At 42.3% G+C, this 24320-nt stretch overlaps 1 protein-coding gene across 1 annotated transcript in view; it reads right to left on the bottom strand.

Annotated features, from left to right (window-relative positions):
* The window catches only part of DGKQ (diacylglycerol kinase theta), a 112828-nt gene that overhangs the window by 41153 nt on the left and 47355 nt on the right, over positions 1-24320 (bottom strand). Inside the window, exons 5-9 of the mRNA XM_080372975.1 lie at positions 24057-24182; positions 21864-22017; positions 17345-17413; positions 2037-2137; positions 312-535 (exon numbers count right to left, since the gene is read on the bottom strand). Of these exons, the coding sequence (XP_080229101.1) occupies positions 312-535; positions 2037-2137; positions 17345-17413; positions 21864-22017; positions 24057-24182 (674 nt within the window). The remainder of the gene's footprint in view (positions 1-311; positions 536-2036; positions 2138-17344; positions 17414-21863; positions 22018-24056; positions 24183-24320) is intronic.

Here is a 24320-nt window from a genome sequence, read left to right as displayed (position 1 = left end):
GTATGTCAGAATTTATTTACAGATGCAGTTAATGTAACTTTGCATCTTCTTGGCCAAACACGCAATATAAATGTGTAAGTTATGCACAGAACATGTTGCACAAAAAGAAACCCATGAGCATGTTTCCAGGCATGCAAATGAATAACGTGTATAAGTCATTCAGAAAAATAAACAGAACACTGAAATACAGAAGAAACCACATTCTCTGTTATACTTCTGCAACCTCATTAACTGAAACACACCAGGCTAGAGAACAGAGGACAAATGTAGTCAAGCAGGATGACTTCATGATAAAGGAGGAAAACACTCACTTCAGCCAAGCAGGATAAATTCTGATCACTTCCTCATCTTTTGGTTTGGCTCTGATAATCCAAGCTTCAGGAACGGATTCTCGGAATACTGAGCTGAAGTTGCTGTCCTCGGCAGCATCGTTCCTGTTGATAACATCATCAGACAGCAGTGCCTGCTGCGTAAAGGTCTGAAGCTCATATTCCTGCTGGTCATCATTTATGTAGTATGCCCTCAAAGCAGCCTCCTACAACACAGCAAGATAAATTAACATTTTCTTGAAAAGATACCATTAATACTTGTATAGCCACAGACATTTATCAATACCTCTACTTATGGAACCAACCTTTAACATGTTTTAAGCACAGAACAGTGGAGAAACAGCAGTGGCAAAAAAACCCAACCAACCAAGAGCGAAGTTTTGAAAACAAATTTTAGCGGAAGATACACAAAGAAAGCTTGTGGTGTCAATGAATCTGAACACAGCCCACGGTATTTTTGTCAAATGAAAGTCATTTTAACACCATAGATGAAATGTAAAAATTCAGCACCAATAAAACTACACACACTGCATGCAAAATTTACTCCACGAGGAAACCCACAAATTATACTTCAATGTGCCCAGCTCTGTGTATTGAATCTTCTTGCACTAAGGGTTTGCTGAAAATTAGTGAGTTTCTCAGCCACAAGGTTGCCCTGAACCCACACACCTGTGAAGAGGAAAGGGCTGTCCTTGGCAGATGCAAGCAGTCACAGGAATTTTAACATCCATTACTGGCCCATGCCTGCAGCACCTCTGCTAACACAGACACTGTAGTGGATACAGCCCAGTAAGTCACTTTTGAGAACTGGTATTAATCTGCCCTGGTATTATAAGTAGCAGCCTGAAAAAATGTGCTTGAAAGGCAAGTAGCACTCCTAAATAAAAGTGTTTTCAGCAGTGTACACACTTTTCCTTGAAGATCTTTAACATGCAGAACCATTTTCAAAACTCCTGTTCATTTTGAGTAATCACAATAGAAATCTTAATGAGCCGTAGGTTTAAACTGTTAAAATTCTGATGTAATAACTTCTCCATGCTCCTGTGCCAAGTCCTTTATGACTCTGAGTCCTCACCATGTTCAATTTTACTGTGCACCACCCCACACTCCCTCTGGGCTTCATTTCTGCACAGCATGGGGGCTCTGCCCAGCCCTGTAAATTAAGGTCTGTACAGAACATTTGGTTTAGTACTAAGTCGTGCTTCCACCTCAGATGGAGGACTGGAAAAGCTAGGGAGGGGTTACTATGTGACCAACAATTTATTACTCTCACAGCCAAGGAGCAGAGGTAACTATGGCATTCTTCAGTCTTCAAAGCTGATTAACTGAAGTGCAATAGCAGGGGCTGTCCTGGATAAACATCAAACCACTAAACACAACAGAAGAGGAGCAAGATCTAAGGAGCTGATTATCCAGTATTGCTCATATCAGTAAAATCAGACTTCATTGTCACACAGGGAAGGAGAATGACTGCTTAACATGCGATGCGCTGTGGTCTCCATTATGCTATAGATATGTAGGCCACCACTTCTTCAGATGCTTTAAAATAACAGCACTACACGAAGAAGTTAAATTACACTGTAACATTATAGCCCTTTACAGATTTGTTGAGTCACATCTGTAAAACCGTTAGCTTTCAACTATTGTAATACACAATCATATGTGCCTTCACCACACTGGAATATTGACCTTCACCGGTTATCTTACCACAACTTCTTCATTTTTTGCAATCCTTGGAACTGAAATCAGTCGAAATTGATTGCGTTTCACTGCATCATTCCCATCAAATATCTTTAATGTTTGTTTACCTGAATGAAAACAATTATTGTATTTCAATAACACACCCCTCAAATCATAAAGCTACCTGAATAGGAAGTGTATAATGGAGCTATTAAAGAATTACTTTTAACCCACAGAAATGTATCTTCATCATAAGCTTTGAGGCAGAGTCTTTGCATTTTAATTTTATTACTGTTTGTTTAAAACAGGGGTACATTTGCTGAGGAAAGTGGGAGGAGTATTTCAAGCATAGTTTTATCCTGCCTTTTGACTTAACTTTTTATACATTAACTATACTGCTTGTATTATCACTTCTTCGATCCCAGCATTCCAGTCTCCATTTATTATTGGCGTATTCAACCACCTGAAAACCAAGACAGAGTGCCATCACCTTCAGAACAGCTCCCAAAGCACTGCCAGTTCTGAGAGCACCCCTCTGAAGAAAGTCCTTCCAAGTACCAGGTTAATTGTAAGGGCAAGAGTATAAAATACAGGAAGAGCAGAAAAACTAGAAGCCAGAAGGTACAGCAACTGAAGGGCTCCAACCCTTTGCTGTGTTTCATTTCACTAAAGCCTTATCAAGTCCGTGCTCAAATCTCTGAAAGGGTGAAGAGTTAAGGATTTCAGGTTCACCTTTCACAAAGATAAGTGAAAACTCAGTCAGGTACTGTCCACTGTCTGACCAAGTTTCTGCCTTATTTAAGTGGCTGTTTTAAGAGCAAAGTCAAGTGTAACCAAATTCTCATAGAACAGGCAGTCTTTGAGACGTTCTAAGAACAAGTGAACATTATTAGTCCAATATATGAGTCCTTACTGTCTATGGAAAGGAATCAAGTTAATCCAGACCAAAAAGGACATTCCATCAAGACAAACCTTGTGTCCTCTCCTGACCACATCTTCAGAAGAGACCTGATGAGCTGTTCAGTTTTGCAGGTTCTTTCATGTCCTCCCCAGAGAGTCCACGCTTCACAACAGATTATGACTCTCTTCACGGGGAGAATCTGCCCTTTTTATTGCAGTGTTGGGCTGAACTGTTAACAAAAGTCACTCTATATAGCACAATGTTACAGATTCTGACCTCATAACAAACCTGTATGCCTGCATCCATCACAAAGTAATAACACCTATAGAAGCTATCACTTGCAGACCTGAGATATTAGTAATACTAATTGAAAGCCACATAAACCAGCTGTAACATCCGCACAACTGGTTAATCCTGCAGTCTGTTAAGACACATTGTAAAAGAGAAAGACATCACATGCTGGAATCTACTTCCATCTTTCTCTGACAGCTTGGAAATACTTTGTAGTACAGCTGAAAGTACTGAAAGCCTTTTGCCCTCAAGTAATTTTGACGTTTAGGTTTGAAGAACCACATGAGCAAACTACCATTGGAGAAGTGAAAAATCAAACCACTCCTAACTCTTGGCTGAAAAAAAACAAGCTAGAAACTGAGGCAGAAATGTGCATCATTGGGTATCTTGATTCTGCAGTGACAGATTACAAGACTGCAGAAAGTAATTGCTTTACAAGGACACTTCAGTGATGCTCTGCTAGCCTTCCAGAGCCACCTGAAACTCAGGTACATCAAGTCTGCTCCACCTATTCCTGTTTCAGTATGTGTTCTTCACTTCAAAGGCAGACACTGTGCATAACTAAAGATTCATCCAATACCATGTTGGAAAACAGCCTTTTTTTAAAGAGACTCTAACTCTCAAAGAAAAATTGTGCTACTTTCATTCTTGTTACCTTGATTTCCCACTATTTTGAGATGTGACAGCTATACTTTTTCAGTCTCAACTTGTCCACTTCTTAAGGCCTTTCCTTATTAACAATTCTACTGGGCATGGTACAATGTGTGAGTGAGGACATTCACATTAGGTAACATAAAGATCGAATTGCAGATCAAAGCAATTACCAGTACAGCCTCCCATCCTACTCCAATTCCTCTTAGTCTCCTACGGGACAACAGTTACTATAAAGCTATAAAGCTTTGCTCTTCTTTTGCGTTTATGAAACTACGGTAAACCCTGTATGAAGAAAGAATGTCTTATGTTGAGACCCTGAGGACAGAGCAGGGTTGAAAGTGGTCCATTCCACGTGCCTCCACGTTATGAACAGGGAAATGCCAGTTAGCCAGGAGCATAAGGAAAGCTCTGGGACTTTTCTATGGAAACAGTCACAGCCGGGCATGTCTCAGAAGTGTCTGTGCACAGCTGCCCACAACATGGGGCACAAACAGGAGACACTAGAGGTCTGCATGGCATTCCACGCTGCAGTCTCATCATGCAGAGCTGTTGTGACAGCTCACACCACTGGTGGCTGCCATGGATAGACACAGGCTGCTGAGGAGTGAGGGGCTGGAACGGTGAGGAGCAGGAGTTTCTGTGAGCCCCTCCAGTGCGAGGGCAGTGGAGGCGCTCGGAGCTCTGCCTTGGGAAGGATGATGAGACAGGCAGAGCTTAGGGTTTATGGGCAGTGGGCAGGCCAGCGTACGCGCCCCATGGCGTCTGGCTGCCACAAACGCCCTAGTTGGGAAGAAGTGGTAGGTAAAGCAGACGATGCCGCCTTGTGACGACTGCAAGAAGCCTCACGTGCAGGCCCTGGGTCCTCACAGAGGACTTGAGCCGGTGCCGTAGCTGCTGGGGGGAGAAGAGAGCCAAGCATGAGCAACGCAGGTTGTTTCTGGGGTGTGCTGGTGACGGCATGCAGAGGCAAGTGATGAGCCCATGAGGGGAGATGCTCTGCTGGACCTGATTCTTATGAGGGAAGAACTAGTTGGAGAGCTAAAGGCTGGGGACAGCCCTGGCTGCAGCGAGCCTGAGATGGTGGAGTTTGGGAGCCTGAAAGGAGGGGAACAAGGCAAAGAGCGGTATCAACAAGTAGGTGTCAGGGGAAGAGACTCTGGCCTGCTCAGGAGTCTGCTTGGAAGACTCCTGTGGGATACAGTCGTGGAGAGAAGCGTGGTCCGCGAGAGGTAGTGGATTTTCAAGGACTGCCTCCTCCAGTGTCAAGAATGGTCCGTCCCAACAATCAGGGAAGAAAAGCAAAGGTACTAGGAGCGCTGCAGGGGTGAACAGGAGCTCCTGACAAAACGCAGCCGTAACAAGGAAGCAGGCATGAGGCGGGAGCAGGGAGAAGCGACCTGGGAGGAATGCAGAGATGCTGCTCAAAGCAGCATGCGTGGGCTTAAGAAAGACCGCCTGTATTACTGGCGAGTTCAACCACCTGAAAACCGAGACAGAGTGCCATCACCTTCAGAACAGGTCCCAAAGCCCTGCCGGTTCTGAGAGCACCCTTCCAAAGAAAGTCCTTCAAGTACCTGGCTAACTGTACGGGCCAGAGTAGAAAATACAGGAAGAGCAGAAAAACTAGAAGCCAGAAGGTACAGCAGATGGAGAACTCCAACGCTTTGCTGTGTTTCATTTCACTAAAGCCTTACCAAGCCCGTGCTCAGTCCATGGAGCACAGGTTGCGGCGCAGACGTCTCTGAAAGGGTGAAGAGTTCAGGATCTCATGTTCACCTTTCACAAAGATGAGCAAAGCCTCGGTCAGGTACAGGCCACTGTCTGGCCAAGTTTCTCTCTCCTTTCAGCGACTATTTAAAAGCAGCGTTGCTGGAGACACGCACGGATGAAGAGGGAGCTCCCGACATTACCATCAGAAGCATGCGCACAAGAGGCAGAAGCAGGGGCGGGTGAGCTGGAAGGAGTACAGAGGCACCATCCCACCGTGCAGGGGTGGGCTGAGCAAAGCTAAAGCCCATAGGGAGCTGCTTCTGGCAAGGGACGTGAAGGACAACACAAGGGTTTCTCCAGGTGCGCCGTCAGCAAAAGGGTGACTAGGGAACATGGGGGTCTGCTGAGGACTAGCAATGAGGACCTGGTCTTAAAGGACGTGGAGGAGGCTGAGGCTCTGGTTGCCACCTTTGCCTTGATCTTTGCTGTTAGGAGCAGCCATCAGCAATGCCAAGGCTCCTGAAGACCAGTGGGGAAGTGCAGGGCAAGGAAGACTTGCCCTCGGCGGTGGAGGATTAGGCTAGGGAACATTTAAACCAACAAGCCCACGGGTCTGCTGCAATGCACCCGGGGGTGCTGAGGGAGCTGCCTGATGTTGTTGCAAGACCACTTTCCATGACCTTTGCAAGGTCATGGTGGTTTGTGCGAGGCTCCCGAGGAGTGGAAGAAAGCAGGCCTTGCCTTCGGGAAGGGTGGGAAGGAGGCTCTGAAGAGCCGCAGGCTGATCAGCCTGAGCTCTGTCTCTGGGGAATGTGATTGAGCAACTAATCCTGGAAACCCATTTTTAAACATATTGCGGAGTGGCAGTTGTCAGCACAGACCTATCAAGGGAAATCGTACCTAACTGATATGGTAGCTTCTATGATGAGACAGCTGGCTGTGAGTGGATAAGGAAAGAGCACTGGATGTTTTTTTTTATTTACTTTAGTAAGGCTTTTGACACTGCCTCCCTTAACATCTTCATAGACAAATGGATGAAGTACAGAGTTGGTTAGTAGAGAGGTGGACTGAAAACTGGTTGTACTGCTCAAATGGTTGTCCACAGAAGTATGTAGTCCAGCTGTAGGCCAGTCACCCATGGAATACTCTTCCAGGTCTTTACAGGGGCCAATATTGTTTAGCTTCTTCACTGATGACCTAAATGACGAGACAGAGTACATCCTCAGCATGTTTGCAGAGGACTCAAGACCAGGAGGAGTGCTTGATAGATATGTGTGCTGCCATACAGAGGGACCTCAACAGGCTGGAGAAATGCAGCACCAGGAACCTCATAAATTTCAACACAGTGAAATGCCAAGCTCTGCACCTGGATAGAAATAACCCAGGCAGCAGTCTGACTGGCTGTAAAGCAGCTTGGCAGAGACACCCTGGGGGTCCTAGTGGACACCATGTTGACCATAAGCCAGCAACATAGCAAAGGTGACAAACAGCATCCTGGACTGCATTAGTAACAGCATTGCCAGTAGGCTGACAGAGATGATTGTTTACCTCTACTTTGCCTTTCTAAGACCTCACTGGGAGAGTTGTGCCCAATCCTGGGCTCTTCAGTACAAGAAAGGCATGGATGTACTGAAGCTAAGGCAAGGAGTGCACATGAAGATGATGATGGGACTGGAACATCTCCCATATGAGGAGAGGCTGAGAGAGCTGGGAGTGTTCATGCTGAAGAGTGAAGGGCTGGGGTTGGGGTGGGTTCTTATCCATGTGTATAATTAATTGATGGGAGGGTGTACAGGTGAACAGACAAGAGGAAATGGGCACAAATCGAAACACAAGAAATTACATTTAAACCTAACAAAAAACTTTCTTACTGTGAGACTGGAACAGGTTGTCCAGGCAGGGTTGTGAAGTCTCCCTACTGGGAGATATTCAAAACCCAAATGGATGCAACCTTGAACAAACTACTCTGACTGACCCTGCTTGAGCCTCTTTCATTGGCCTAGATAATCTCCATACTACCCTTAGTACAAGGGATGCTTGTACTAAGAAAGAGACAAACAGAGTAAGTAAGATCCCAATAGTCTGGGTTGGAAGGGACCTTCAAAGATCACCTAGTCCAAACACCCTGACATGGACATCTTTCACTAGATCCGGTTGCTCAAAGCCCCATCCAACATGACCTTGAACACTTCCAGGGATGGGGCATCCACAACTTCCCTGGCCAACCTGTTCCAGTGTCTCATCTCTCATTGTAAAAATTACTTTTTTATGTCCGATCTAAATATACTCCCCTTCGTTTTAAAATGCTTGCCCCTCGTCCTGTCACTACAGGCCCTGGTAAGAAGTCTCTCTACATCTTCCTTATATACCTCCTTTAAATACTGAATGGTTGCAACATAAGGTCTCCCTGAAGCCTTCTCTTCTCCAGGCTGAACAACCCCAACTCTCTCAGCCTTTCCTCACAGGAGAGGTGCTCTAACCCTCTGGTAATTTTTGTGGCTGTCCTCTGGACCTGCTCCAACAGGTCCACGCCTTTCCTGTGCTGAGGACTCCAGAGCTGGATGCAGGACTCCAGGTGGAGTCTCACCGGAGCAGAGCAGAGGGGCAGAATCACCTCCCTCAACCTGCTGGCCACGCTTCTTTTTGTACAGGCCAGGACATGGCTGGTTTTCTGGGCTATGAGTGCACATTGCCAGCGCGTGTCCATTTTTTCACCCACCAGTACCCCCAAGTTTTTCTTGACAGGGCTGCTCTCAATCCCTTCATCCCCCAGCCTGTACTGACACTGTGGCTTGCCCTGACCCAGGTGCAGGACCTTGCAGTTGTCCTTGCTGAACCTCATGAAGTTCACATGGGCTCCCTCCTCAGTCCTGTCAAGGTCCCTCTGGATGGCATCCCTTCCCTCCAGTGAATCAACCGCATCACTCAGCTTGGTGTCATCTGCAAACTTGCTGATGGTGCACTCAATCCCACTGTCTCTGTAACAGTACTGGTCCCAGTACGGACCCCTGAGGATCATCACTGGTCCCCATCTGGACATTATGCTGTTGACATAATCCCACTGTTGACAATCCCACTGTCTGTCACTGATGATGATAGTACATAGCAGTGGTCCCAGTGCGGATCCTTGAGGGACACCCCTTGTTACTGGTTTCCACTTGGACGCTGATGTGAAAGCACTAAGGGTTAAGCAGGAAGCAAAAGAACTAAAAGCCTAGATGAAAGTCCAATTGAAGAAGAAAAAAACCCCGCCTTTCTAAATTATATCTGCAACATGATAGGGCTTTGGGCTTCTGGTTTTGCATGTTTATTTCTGGCTCCTGTCATGAATGATGACCTTTGGAAACAGCTCTAATTTCCTCTTTCCTATATTACTATTCCTTAAGTACTTGTTTGAAAGAGTAGTTAGCTGAAACCTTTTACACCTGTTTAAGAAAAAAAATCTGCAGAATTTCCATATGCAACATACACTCTTTACAACAATGGAGAGTGAATTATTCTACTGGAGAAGGCAGCTTGGGATATATGATATAATACATTGGGACTTTTCAAGCAGTTTTGTTTTTTTTAATAAGGAAAACAGTATTACCAGGTTGATTTGGCTTTTCAGTTTTTAAGTTATTCAGTTAGTGACTGTGTCTGTTGTCAATTTTATTTCAGTCACAATAGAAGGAACATTTGAATATCATCAACTCTCACTTCTAAAGTATCCTTGAAACTCTACTGCCATTACATGGAGACTATAGCACACATCAGAAAGTGATCCACAGCTTTAAATCGTGCTGGATTAGTGTCAGGAAAAGTGAAATTCTACAGAACAGATTTCTGTCAGAGTGATCTCCATGGTGACTTTAGCATAGACAAATTTTAACCAAAAGACACACTGTGTCTTGGATGACTTCTTTAGGGCTGACACAACTTGAGAAAACACAGCAAACGCTGATTACTGACAGCACAGTTGATGTTCTGAGTAGAAACTTTCATAACATTATCAAAATCTCCACTGTTTTCTCTAGCAATCCAGAGGGTAGACAAACATCTGAGAATAAAAACATTCATCCAAGTTTTAGTACTTGTTTTCATTCGAACTGCCTTTGTAGTCTGCTAGCTGGACTGACAGAATCCCTAGCAATTTTAACCACAGATTTTTTTAATGAGCTCTCCACTTCGTATGATCAGCCAAAAGTTGGCTTGACTCCTAAAATAAACTGGTTTGCAAGGAGGAGTTAAGACCTACAGACCAGTAGTAATGTCCTAAGCCCAAGTACATTCCTTAGCTAAATAGACAGTATGCTCTAGTCCTGCTTTCCTTAAGATTAATACGATAATCTGTCACACAAAACAAGCTTAATTTATCAGTGTTTATCACTGTCCTCCTCACAGGGGTCAATTTTACCGCAACCTGATGAGAAATGGCTTTCTTGCACATGAGTGTCTGGGGACACATTAACAAAAGAAGAAACAGCTATTTTCTTGACCACAACCAGTCAGGCAGAAAACCACTTCCCAGCTGATTTAAGTATATATCTGTAACATGAAAGTTAAAGGCTGTCTTATGCCAGTCTGATTTGTCGAACTAGCCTTGGAAAGAAGCTCAACTATAATAAATTTTAAAGTTAAAGAAATCTCTTTCTCCCTCCTGTTCCAATTTTTAAATATTAAAAAATGATTCAATTATAGAAGGGAAGTTCACATACGACTAGTTAGTATAAAAAAAATCTTGCTAACATGCAACATATGCACATACCATATGTTAGTATTCAAATGAGTTACTACTTGATCCATAATACTGATATGTCACTGCCAAATGCCTTTTATCTTTTCCTGAATCAGACTACACAGTATCTGGACTTTCTCCTGAAAAACACATTACTTTTTTTCTTATTATGGCATACTGAGTTGAAAAAAACCCCGTTCTTCATGCTTATGCTTTTCAAGAGGAAAACAACTACAAAAATGTCAACTCCAGGCATAATTTACCAAACTATGGAATCTGATTTCAGAAGCTAAGATACCCAGTTTTCCTGGGAAAAGGATAAACAGCATTTGAGGAGTCCAAAGTTCATGCCCTTTGACTTCCAAATCCCTACAGACAGGACATAGCTTCTGAAAAGACTTATGTGCAGCTTGTGGCAGAGAGAGGAAAATGATGTAGTCCTAAATATTTTTGCCACTGAAGAAAGCTAGAAGCCTACACCAAACATACTGGTGGAATTTACTCTTAAAAAGACTAAATTCTAGCAACATCATTTAGCAAGAACCATTCTTCCCAGCAAAACCTGTGCTATCCACATGCTTTCTGCTCTTTCCCTAGTCACCGCTACTTCAAATTACAACAGTGTGGACTGGTAAACTTTGGTTATCCACAACCTACAACGCAGCAATAAAGCAGCTAAGAGTTGTGGTTTGTTGGTTTGCGGTTTTTTTTTTTTTTTAAATTTGTCTTGAAGACAGCCTTTCAGAACCCCAGATTCTTCCTTTCTCCAGCTGTTTCTCTTCTAGGAGAGCCATTTGCAAGTGTGTCACTTCTCTGGAGCTGTTTTCATGAGCAGCTGAAATCCCCCTAGTTCCAAGATAGTTCTGAAGAATGAAGCTGTGTTAATAGCCATCCTCCCATATGGTAGCCACCTCTTCACCCTCCTCCTGCAGGGTGGTTTTTAGATCTCCAAGCATGTGCCGTATGTATCACCACTTAATCTGGTTTCACCTGCTTCTCTCTCTAGCTTTAGAGCTCCAAATCCATTGAAATCATGTTTCACAGGAACATGTGACATGCTTAGTTATCTGTAAGCAGTTTTAGCACAGTACAATGACTCTTTTCATGAAGGCTGAACATTTTCCTAAGTGCCTTTAGAGGAAAAACCCCTCAAATGCACACACGCTGTCTTTGCTTCTTCCTGAAAACAGTTTGTTCCTTGCAGAATTACAGTGAAGGTCTCCTCTGCACTGTCAGCAGGTTTGGGACAAGACATAAGCAAACACTAAATCAATGATTTGGGTCTGTCTAATACAAAAACACTTTACGTGCCCTACCCAGCAGGTGAACAGCTACCTGAGCAGAGGACTGCCAGGCCAAAAGAGTGGCTGTGGAAGGACGTACTGTGGAAAGTATGTTTGCTGACAGCACAGCAGCCCCTGTTTCTCTCCTCATACAGACTCCTCTCAAACCTCCTTCAGGGAGGGGTTTCTCTGGATGGCTACATTTTGCCCTGCAGAAAAAGGGCTGAATGAGATGGTTCACATGCAGCCTGTGAATGCTGTGAGACACTCACAGGGCAGGGACATTCCCAGGTCAGGGCTGGGCCCTTCCCTTCACTTGTCCCTGTCTGACAACCGCATTGCACATACAGCCAGAAAGTATGATGAGCCCTCAATGCACCTTCTGAAAGACGTCTGCACACATTTCCAGTAGGCTACTATGGAGAAGCTGTACCAAAGCATTGAGACCAGCAGGATATTAATGCAAAGAGAAGGCATAATCACAAAAACAACCCAGAAAGCATGGATCTCCATGTCATTCTTAAGTATTTACAGTTAAATTTTTTATCTGATAAGCCTTGTCATAAGGACTTCTAAGGCAGGGAATAAATTAACACTAGCTAATAACATTTGTGAATATATCTCCATAATTTTCCGGCAATGATGCTACAGAACTACAAGAAGATTTTTTCAGTCTTTCTTCTTGAAGAGATTTTCCATAAAATATCTTTAAATTTTCAGGAAGTAGTCAAGAAGAAGTGCTTGTCTTCCCTGAAACAGACATCTAGAGCAGCCAACATTTTGACTACCAACTGGTACGAGACATCAAGGATGAGGGGGGAAGGGATTCAGGGAACAAGAAAGGGAAAGGCAGATGGAAACCAAGCCAAAGAAGCAGCAACATTGGGGACCAAATGTGCTTGGGGAAAGAGGGGAACTGGGAGACAGGTTGGGGAGGAGCATAAAAAACTTGTTGAGAAGTGAGAACAATAGTGGGCAACATCAAGTGTTAGAAAAGGCAGATGAGTAAGGTTGAGGGAAGAAAAGGAAAAGAAGTTATGCACAATGGGGAAAGTGAAGGAAAAGAAATGTGTGATTTTTCTGAACACTCATTTTTCTTTCCCAGAAGTTACAGGCAATTCAGCCAAGAAAAGGAAGTATGTAACCTCTTCCAGCACTTAAGCCACTAGTTCATTCAACACAGTTGAGTATAACCCTTTTTTTTAAAAGTATCTTCAAACGCAGGTGAAACAAACTGCCTTGGGAGAAAAAATATTTTCAGCATGACACACTGAAAAAAAAAAAAAAGCTACAGCAATTCAACTTGTAAATGAGTATTGCTTGAAGTACCACTAACAGAAGCTTTTATGAGGAAAGAAGTTGAGACATGGAGAAGCAACAGCCCTCAACCACTATGATGGATAAGCTTTATATCAAGTAAAAGCTGCTTAGGCCTCACTATACAGTAGTCAAGTACCCTCAGCTTTTATTGATTCCTGGCAAGGATTTAGGCCAGAATCTAATGTCTTCTCACATTTCCAGATCCCTGCAGACTGACACACAAGTAAGAGCTCTTAATAACTCATTTCTTATTTCAGGAATTACTGAGATAGCTCCTCTGTGATTCATTTGTTGCATATACACATTCAAACAACGCCCCCCTCCTTCATCTTCATATTACCATGAAATAATAGATTTTCAAAAATTTGCCTTTGAATTCTCAAGCTTGCGAGATTACATCTGTGGTTGCATCTTAGCCAAAACCAATGAATTCTGTCTCCAGGGAAGAAGAAGAATCTCTGCTGGTCGAAACCTAGCTCAGCATCGCATCTCAAAAAGGAGAGAAAATGCAAACCCTTGAAAGGCACCCCTAAGGAGAACTTTTAATCCACTCCTCTACCGCCACCCTGTCCTGGTTTCAGCTCAGGTAGAGTTAATTTGCTTCTCAGTAACTGGTGCAGTGCTGTGTTTTGGATTTGGTGTGAGAACAATGCTGACAGCACACTGCTAGGACTTTTTAGTTCCTTGGGCCCTGCCAGCGAGAGGGCTGGAGGGGCACGGGAAACTGGGAAGGGACACAGCCAGGGCAGGTGACCCAAACTAGTCAAAGGGATATTCCATACCATATGATGCCATGCCGAGTAAATAAACCAGGGGAAGAAGAAGGAAGGAGGGGGCATTATGGCGTTTCTCTCCCTGAGTAACTGTTATGTGTGACGGGGCTGTACACCTGCCTGCCCATGGGAGTGGTGAATGGATTACTCGCTTTGCTTTGCTTGTGTGCGTGGATTTTGCTTTACCTATTAAACTGTTCTTATCTCAGCCCTTGAGTTTTACATTCCTTTCCGACTCTCCTCCCCATCCCTCTGGGTGAGGTGGAGTGAGCAAGCAGCTGCGTGGTGTTTGGGAGCCAGCTGGGGTTAAACCATGACACACATCCAGCTACTGGAGGTCTGTCAATATAGAGCAGTTTTATCAACTATATATTCCCAGAATGACCAATAATTATTTTGGTATGAAAATGGACTTTGGGACTCAACTCTTCACCCAAGCAATACAATTAACTACATTAATGACAGCATCCACATGATGTTTATCCTACTATCCCTGTAACAGTCAGTTCTCAAGTTCATTGTTCACTGTGTAGACAAGTCCTTAGAAGCTGGATCATGTTCTCAGACACAAGGATTTATAGTCTTTTTCTAAACCTGCTCTGCACATCTGCTAAATCTGTCATCTCAAAAAAAGTAGGATTGTTCTTACAATCATTTTAGCCTTTTGGCTTCAGTATCTTCGTATGCTAAATTTCATGGTTGACTTAACACATTCAAGTTCCCAAAATTAAGACTTAAATCTTCAAAGTTTACACTTCACTCAACAAGCCTTCTACAATAGCAAAGAAACAAAAGGCAATGCAGACCACTAATTCAAATCTTCCAGCGTTAATCTATAGACTTTGCATTCCTTCCTACTGGCTTCATTCCTACAGAAAACCATGTCTTTACAAGTCAGTATTATTCAACTTGTTCTGACTTTTTTTCATTGTTTTAAAAAATATGCATCTGCAAAATGTGGAGAGCTGGAATTAAGAAAAGGTACAACATTCTGGAATATAATTTAATTCAGACACTCCTGAGGGAGAGCATGGTAATATCCCAAAAGATATGGTAGAGGTACTGAGTCAATACACATAAGCTAATGAGCAGCTTGCTCTCACCCATATCACACAATGGTATTATCTAGAGACAAGTGGAAGAGGTCCAGCACGCTATTAACTGTGCCTCTGTCATGTTTAATTTTATACATTACGATTTCCCACACACAAAGAAGCACAGAAGCACAACAGCTGGTGGGTGAACTCCTGTTAGAGAAGTTATCAAAGAAGCCCTGCCCTGCCCTGATGCAAGGGCATCAGCCCCACAGGCTGGAGGTGGCACCCAGCAGGTATGTTCACAGGAGAAGCTCTGTGGGTCACTTCACCGGCTCAGGAGGGCACTTAGGTTGTGGTACTCTACGAGATGCATGGGAAAAGCACTCAGATTGTGCAAGATTTTTAGGGGATGTTTCGGGGAGAAACCAAAGGCAGGGGAAGGGAGTAATCAAGGTGGTTTGAGGAGGAACAAGGATGGGAAAATAAGAGGTATAAGAAGATACAAGAAGCTGGTCACGTGTAAAGATGTTGCTGGGCAGTGCGCCTGCCTGGCCACGCCCTGCACCTGATCAGCACAGTCAGTCTCATTAAATGCTATTAACTCTCTTATGCCTGCAGTTTACACTCTTTTGCATGCAAATGGGCTCCTAAGTACAGCAACTGAAGCAGGAACACATCACCATGACCCATTGTGTCCACAGTACCAGCAACCAGAGTGACAGCCGTTGTGTGAGCACCAGCAAACATCAGGCTGGACTCAATGGCATGCAATGTAAATGGCCTGGGAGCCACATGTACACGTGCCTGAGTGAGACACCAAGCAGAGGTGACTACTGGAGGGACAAGGAGGTCCAGGATGACTGTTGGAGATTTTGATGGCTGGGGGTCCACTGGGAGACCTGGTGGTGTGTGTCTGTGTGGGCGCATGTATCTATGCACACACACAGGCACACAGCTACACATGCATGTATATATATACATACATAAATATATATGTATCAGAACACATGTATGTATACACACACACACTCCCACTAATAGAACTTCATCCTGCTCAGCCACAGAGGGGACAGGTTGCTGCAGCAACTTCACCTCTACTGGGGTACCAGATTTGGAGACCCCTAACACCATTAAACTAAAGCGTTCAAAATTCATCTTGTGTGTGTGTGTGTGTGCGCGCGCACGTTTGTTTGTTTGTTTGTTTTGTTTTTAAAGACACATTAGAATCATTCCCTACCTATTGAACTTTCTAAATCTGCAAAGTTACTGGGCTTTACAGTGACTTCTGTTTTGTGAAAATGTGTCAAGAGGAAGCAATTTGTTGTAATGCCACTGTTCTATTTAGAAACCAAGTAACAATTCCTTACACTAGCCTTGAAAATGTACCATCTACTGCTGCTTTCTCCACTTCACAGATGGACACTGTGTATGGACAAAAGATGTATTAAAGGCTGCATCTTGCCTTCAATTTTCCTATCTTTTTTCCTTCTTTTGAGAAGGCTGTCTAAAGCTGAACTGTCCTGTACCAGTACTTTCAAACAATCCAGATGAAATATCTGGATACATAATTTGCTCTCTTTGACAGCCATGAGCAAGCGAAATAGCCTTAGCTGATAAAGCATAGAAGTCCTGACACTTAGGCACTTATGTCACTTAAAACACTGGAAAAACTGAAAGTTTCTTAGATAAACTGCAGTTCGTCAGAGCCTGGTCCCACAAGGGAAAATGGTGGTGGTTCATAACTTACTGTCATTAAGAGACACCAGCTTCAAATCTTAAGAAGTGAAGTAAGACCATGCTTGAGATCACTTCCCTAACTGTGTTAATTATTTATTGTGCTGAATTTTTGAAAATCCAAACAGCATTTGCACAATTATCCTCTTAATTGTGTAAGAACTTTAGGCTTAATAAAATAAAATAATAAAAAAAACCCAGGAAAAGTCATATTTATTCATTTGAAATTTCATTCTTTACAACAACCCATGCAGCTATATTAGGCAACAAGTACCATGTTTTTCTAGTAACTATTATGGATATAGGGGGTGGGTTGCCCTTAGACTGTGGTTGGCCTCATCTTCTGAAAAGTAAGGGTTTGGCTAATAACAACCCCAGAACACTCCACACACTAAGAATCTAACAGCATAAAAAGCAACCAGCCTGGCTCAATCCTGACACACAGGAATACATACACTTTTGTTGCAACATGCCCAAGAAAAAAACCCAAACAACAAAAAAAACCAAACCCACCCCCACCCCCCAAATCACCTGGTGTCTTCAGTAAGATTTGGATCTAGCTACCTTAAAAGAAAAAGGCTTTGAAAAGACATGTCTGCCTTTCAAACTGGTTGCTTACCTATGGGTTGTTAACACTGTGTTTTCTGTCCTTCCATTACCAAATTGAGAGAAATCATGTGTTTTACAGGGTAATGAATGGATTGTCACTTGTACCAATCTACCAGTGCAAAACAGTAACGAGATACTTGCAAGACCCTGGATAAATATATTGGACCAAAACTTTGGATAGCAAATTGATACTGAGCATAAGAAAAATAGCCATTTACTACTTTTTCATAAGGCAAAGCAAATTAAGATTATATGAATAAAGACTGGAATGGGTGTGTATTCACCACTTAGTAAAACTCTGCTTACTTGAATCTGTCGAAATTTGGATATCTTTGGCTGATGCCTGTATTGACCCATCAACATCATCATCTTCATCTGTGAAAACAGAAACATTTAAGAAAGGTTTCTTGTTAATTTGAACTAGGGTGTGGAAGTGGGAGGGAAGCATTTTTCATTTAAGGATGGTTTCATCAAAGAAGCTAACACAAAACAAGCCAGTCAAAAAAGCATACTTTCCTCTTCTGCCTATTTTATAATAATTCATACTATAAAAACAGCATTAAAAAAGTAAACCTGCACTGTCATGTAGCTATAGTGAAAGTGTACCTGAAGCCCTTCTACCATTAGCTTTAATACTGCATCTACTGCATTTCATCCCTTTCTTAAGTTGCAATGTTTGCTTATGAATTAAGTATATACAGTTTCCATTATGTTTTATATCACCAAATCAGCTCAGGAATTGCAGTAACAGCTTTCCATCAGAATTACGGGTGTTATAGAAACAACTTCCATAAATGAAAAATAGATCTGCTGGCACCCAAAGAGAAAGAAATTACTGCACTCCACAAGAGGACTTTGAGAGCTGCTCACTGCTCTCACTAAAACCTAGGAGCTAACATGTCAGATAATGTAAATGTCACCCTGTAAAATCACACATAACATACTTAGAAAATACTAAATTAAATGCTACTAACATTTACATTTACTTCTGTGAAGATAACATCCTGACTGCATTGTCACTCCTGACACACAGGTCCATACAGAAAGACTGGTGCAAATTTAACCATGATACATTTTTCTTCTCTAAGAGTAGTAGTAGCATGCAACATAAGCCAACCCCGTGGGCTGATCGTGTAATAGCATTCATACTCCCACCCACTGAAACTCCCAGTCAGTTCTGACTGGGATGCAAAGCTCCTTAAATATATAAATCAGGCAACACCTTTTAAAAACTACACCTTGCAGTTGAGGGAGAAAGCATGAAATCAATGCACAGAATAAGAGAGAAAAAATAAAATAAAATCAGTAACGACAGATCTTCAGAGCAAAAGAGGTACTAGGGAAGTCAGAATCCTTACTGAGAAAAACCTTGCAAGAAGCATAATCGCAGCATGTCAACAAGGGTCCTTAGCAGGAGTCCTAAACTGGAAACACCAGGTAACAAGGATTATTTGGGTAATACTTGAACTGACTACAAGAAAGACGAACAATAATATTTCTGGGTTGGGGTTTTTGAAATATAAAACAAGGGTTGAAATACCTTCCCTGTTACAGTTGACAAACAGGTTAAGCTGCAAACTGGAAAGAAATGTAGACAATATGGTCTTGAAATGCCCTGAAATAAATGGAAGCTGAATGCCTTCTCAAATTCTACTTCAGACAAAAACAAATTAAAAAAAGAGTAAGTAAATACAACAACAAGAAATGAAAGAATTCCTGATTGCTCTCAACTGTCCCCTTTTTCTAAGTTTAGATGGAAAGAAACTGACATTTTTTATTACTCTTTCCCCCTCAGTCCGGATAGTAGGGAAATCTACACTACACTAACAGCATCTTGAAACTATTCCAGTGAAGCTCAAAGACTTCTTTTGAAATACACTAAAACAGGAGTCAGTTGGAGGAAAGGGAGATAACTCCACCATTTCTTCCCCTGGTAGTCCATGAGTTTTGAAAAGCCACCTTCAGCAGAGAGATGTTAACTACATGTTGGCCATGAAGCTTAGCATTTACTCAGTGGCAAAAGCTAATCCGAACAAATGCTTCCCAGCAGGTCAACGATGATGTGCTCATTCTCTGTCTAGGACAAGTAAACTGATACTTCCCAACTATCAGCTTGGGGAGACCTGTGCCTGCAGCAATTAACTTATCCAGATGACTGCCAACATTTCTTTGGTTCCACAAACCAGTCTTTTCACAATCTGAGAGACACCCCTTGTCAGCTGTGGCAACAGAAGAGCAGCCTCTGTGCATGCCACCGTGTGAAGACTTCTGAACAAGTGTGCTTGCATGATGCATCCCACAGGAGTGGCCAGGAAGTGCTACCTGTCTTCCAACAAAGCTGAAGTGCTCCTTGCTTCCCTAATGTGCCTGCAATCTTCAGCGAGGTCTGCCACTCAGAGTCTCTGCCTCCCCCTGGAAAAGCTCCCCCAAGCTGCTCCGTGGTCAGAGTTGCTTCAAACAGGTCCTGAAGTGTGTCAGGGAGCTGCTGGACCGATGACATGTCTTAGTAACTTCCAGCACATGCCAGGAGCTAGCGGGTTTTTGAAAGAAAATGCAGGTCGGTTCTGTGAACATGGGTGAGCTCCCTCAACATCACAGGATGATGTGAGAATCAGTTTAAGGCAATTGCTGGCTTTGCCTTCAAGGAATAATCTGCGCAGAGGGAAAGACATGCCTAGTGATGGCATTCAGTGCCTTTGGCAGGGACCTGCAGATAGTTGATCCCCAGCAGATGACTGAAAGCAGCAAAACTTCAGCAACAGGTCTAAAAAAAAACCTTGATAGGATGCGAGTGGTGTAACAAGGACCCACACATGAAGGCACCAGGCTTGTACCTGAACATCAATGACCTAAGTGCTAAAAATGTCACATACCATCATTGGCTAAGGAAAACCAGAACAAAAAGCCTTATGCACAGCAAACTGTGGGGCAGGTACCACACCACAGATAGTCTCCATGCCTTATGCTGAGCCACAACTGTGGCTCATTGACCATGAAAAAAGGAAGATGCCATGTGCTGCGGCAGCCATCAAGTTCAAAGGTACACCTGGGACCAGCAGCAGAAGGGGAGCACCCCCATGGCTTGGCCGGTGCTCCCCCAGGTGTCAGCAGCCCCTCTACCCTGGGAGGCTGCTGCCCACCACACAACAGAAAGCTGAGCCCAAGGAGGAGAAATTTTCACAGACCAGCAGAAAAGAGATCTGGTGTTAGAAAAGAGATTTTTCAGGATATTGCGGTATTTTATCTGGATGTATGCAGGCTGAGCACTACAAAAATACATTCTGCCTTTCCAAATGTGGGGCGTTTTCTTTGGTTTGGTTTTTTTTTTTTTGTCTCACATTAAAGCACTGGAAAGGGTCTAAGTATTTTCCCTTTGCCATGCATCTGTTTCTGACTGACCTGCACTGCATCCTCTCAGTTCAAAGTACAAGACACACATTTAAAATAAAGGAATGCAAAAAATATTATTATTTCAAAAAAACTTGAGTATATGTAACACAAACTCATACACTTAGCATGTGGCCTAAGACCTTAAATGGAAAACCTCTTCCATCACCTGAAATAATGAAGGAAGAGACTAGAAGGTGAAGCTATAACCTTTGATTCCTTCACTCAAGGTGCTCTGCGTTTAATTTTACTTAGAGGTGATTTAAAAGCCTGACATATTAAAAGAACACACTGCTGTTTAAAAAACAAACCTAGTTAACGTCAGAAAAGTCTTACACGATGAGGCTATTTAGAAGGTTTGTGATTAACTTCTGTTCATAATACAACAACTTTATCTTCGCTTAAGTCTTTGGGGAACCTGTAGAATACCTAACAATAGACCTGAACCAAGATTCTTGAGTCTCCCAGCAAAACGAAGCTTATCCATATAGTTTATTTCTGGGTTTTCTTATGTTGGGAGCATTAAAAACTCAATGACTTTGACGTACGTGCAGTACTTCACCTTCCCCAAACAACAAGCATATTCATTAAAAAGAAAAACAACTCACTGAACAAACCCAACCAATGAAAGCAACATAACCCCTCCCCTCCCCCTTCAACTTCTATTGGTCACTTCAGTGTATCTAGGTTATGTACACTTAGGGTCATGCAGTTTATGCAGTAGCAGGACTACTGCCATAGCTTCTGCATGTGAGAATGCACGGATCCTGCTACCAGCCAACCACCTTCACCAAAACCAAACGTGCATGTTCAAAGCAGAAAGTTCAAGAACAACCTGTCAGGCTGAGAAAAGTGCAGTTGCAAATATTTAACTTCCACAGTGTACTTTTAATTTACTTTCCTACTTTCAAGCACCAAAAGAAAGGCGTTATAAGAACATCATAATCAAAATATAAATTAGAAAATACTTCAGCAGCTTAAAAAATTCTCTTGTTCCTAAAGAGCTGTTAAGCAAACATACACTCTAGATGGCAGCAGAACATTACCCTGTTAAATATAAATACATGGTTTCCTTTCAGTATAGAAATCTTAAAAAGGGCTAATGCTTAATCAAAGAGGCAAAGAAAAAACAATGTGTACCAGCAAGTGTTTGTTGCAATGATAACACTAATAATACACATTTTTGGATTTTAGGTTTTCACTTTCTGCATGCTTACTATTTAAAGAACAGTTTTCAAATTGCCCTGTACAAGTAAACAGAATTTTTAGCATTTTGAACAGTGTGCATTTAAAAATCTTTATCCTGTCCCAGAAATAGCAAGAAGTTACAGTGTTGCCACAAAAGCAGTGAAAACTGGGAATTGTATATATCAGTGATTTACAGTGCTAGGGTAAACATGATCATCAATTAGCTGCATTCAACTGTCAAAGTTTTTACCTGATTCTGTTTGCAAATTTTCTGATATTCGAAAACAATGCAGTTTGCTGAAGTTGCGAGAAAATAACTGCACACAGCTTGGAGGAAGAATCATATTTCTTAACCTTCCAAAAGTACATTCTGGTGTGACAATTACGTAGCAAGCAGCATGAGCCTATAAATAGAAGCATCAATTAAGGACTTAATGAGACACAAAGAAAGCAAATCTGTTTATAACAAAATATGCACTAGAATTGCAAAACCCAGGCTAGGGCATATATAGACCTTTTGTAAATCACTTTCATGAAGTGAGTGACCCATTTTTCACTTTAGATTGTCTTTTGTTCCATTCAGATTTTATATAACCAATAATCGAAAGTCTTAATGTGAAGAAACTCCAAGTACTGTAAACTTGCTCTATTAAAACCTAAAGTTTTTTATATAGCTATCTGAGGAAGTTTGAAGTTTTGGTCTCAAACCCTGGATCTTCCATTCTATATGGTTATTTACTGAGGGAGGTGGGAAAGGTAGGCAGGTGTCCTGGTTCCAGCTGGGACAGGGTTAATTTTCTTCTTAGTAGCCGGTGCAGTGCTGTGCTTTGGTTCTGATGTGAGAACAATGCTGACAGCACACTGATGGTTTCAGTTGGTGCTGGGTGATGTTTATACTAAATCAAGGACTTTTCAGTTCCTTGGGCCCTGCCAGCGAGAGGGCTGGGGGGGGGGGGGGAGGGGACACAGAAAACTGGGAGGGGACACAGCCAGGGCAGGTGACCCAAACTAGCCAAAGGGATATTCCATACCATATAATGTCATGCTGAGTATATAAACTGGGGGAAGAAGAAGGAAGGGGGGGACATCTGGCATTATGGCATTTGTCTTCCCGAGTAACCATTATGAGTGACGGAGCCCGGCTTCCCTGGGGATGGCCGAACACCTGCCTGCCCGTGGGGAGTGGTGAATGGATTCCTTGCTCTGCTTTGCTTGGGTGTGTGGATTTTGCTTTACCTATTAAATTGTTCTTATCTCAGCCCTTGAGTTTTACATTCCTTTCTGATCCTCCTTGCCATCCCTCTGGGTCGGGGGGAGTGAGCAAGTGGCTGCGTGGTGCTGCGTTGCCGGCCGGGGTTAAACCATGACAGCAGGTTATAATAAACAGCTTGAAAACAGCAATATCCTCTTGCAGATTCAGTGATAACACTGTTAGGAGTTTTATTCCAAAGCATAACTAGCTATTTTCTGCCTTCATACTTGCAAGAGATCTTCCAGCATTATTTCATACACGTACCTTTGAATGTGTGGCCATATAGCACATTACATTTTTTAGACTGTCCTCAAAGACAACCCTTCCCACCTCAGAAATTATGAATCATATTAAAAATACAAAATCCACAATATTTAAAAAGATATTATTCATCATACCTGAAACACTGAATAACCTCCATTTCATTTAAAATTATTACACAGTTTATTACGTTTATTACAGTTCCTAGTTTATTACCTTTCATTTTACAAAATTTACATATTTTATACTTAATCTTCAGCCCATCTAGTGCTGCTTTGCACTTTCTTCATATTTCAACAAGAGGTAGCATTAAATGGATGGACCAATTGTTATCTACGCAGCAGACTGTGTATCGGTATGTGAAAAGCTGTGGCTTTCATGAGGATTATTTAAGCATACCATTATGTTGCATTGGAATTCAACATGCATCATGTGAACAGAAAAGACAGAAGCCAATAATGATAGCTTAAAAAAAACCCCAGAACATACAGGTTAAGAATTATTCTACACTGAAAGAAGGATAAGCATATTGGAATGGTAAGTCTTTGACCTTGCAGAATTCATACGACATGAAAGAAATTCTGATTTCACATAGGAAAAGTAACTGCAGGCTTCTAAGCAGAAATCTATAATGATTAGTCCCTGACAAATTTTAATTCTATTGTATTTACATAAAACTTAACTGTGATTTTGAGAATTGCTCCTTTTAAAGACTAATGGGGGGACTTAAAAAATCAGATTTTCCGTGTAACTCAAGTACATATTTATATAAGTACATAAATTAAGTGTATTTATGAAGTGTATATAAAGTATATTTATGAAGTGTACACATATTTTATATAAAATGTTTAAACAAGCATGTCCATATCTCTCTCTCTCTATATATATATATATATGGTTCCCACAAATATATACAACAGCACAACATACCAGGATGCCACACCATTCACATCTCATGCCAGACAGCACCTCAGAAGAGCCACAAGTTTTTTTGCAAACTTCACAACGAGCACTTGAAGAAAGGTTTCCCTCCCTCCAGTGGTGGTGGTAAGTGTCCTGGAGGAACACATCAAGACTTGGTGTTACACAAAACATACAGAGGCATCCTCAACCTAATGTACAATCAGCAATTCAAACAGCTCTGGGGAAACAGCAACACAGACTAGGACATAAAGTATTTTCTTACTATAAATA

The sequence above is a fragment of the Falco punctatus genome (genome assembly GCF_963210335.1).
Source record: "Falco punctatus genome assembly, chromosome: Z".
Taxonomy (NCBI): domain Eukaryota; kingdom Metazoa; phylum Chordata; class Aves; order Falconiformes; family Falconidae; genus Falco; species Falco punctatus.
Note: the sequence above shows the minus strand (reverse complement) of the source record. Positions and strands in the feature narration are given on the sequence as shown.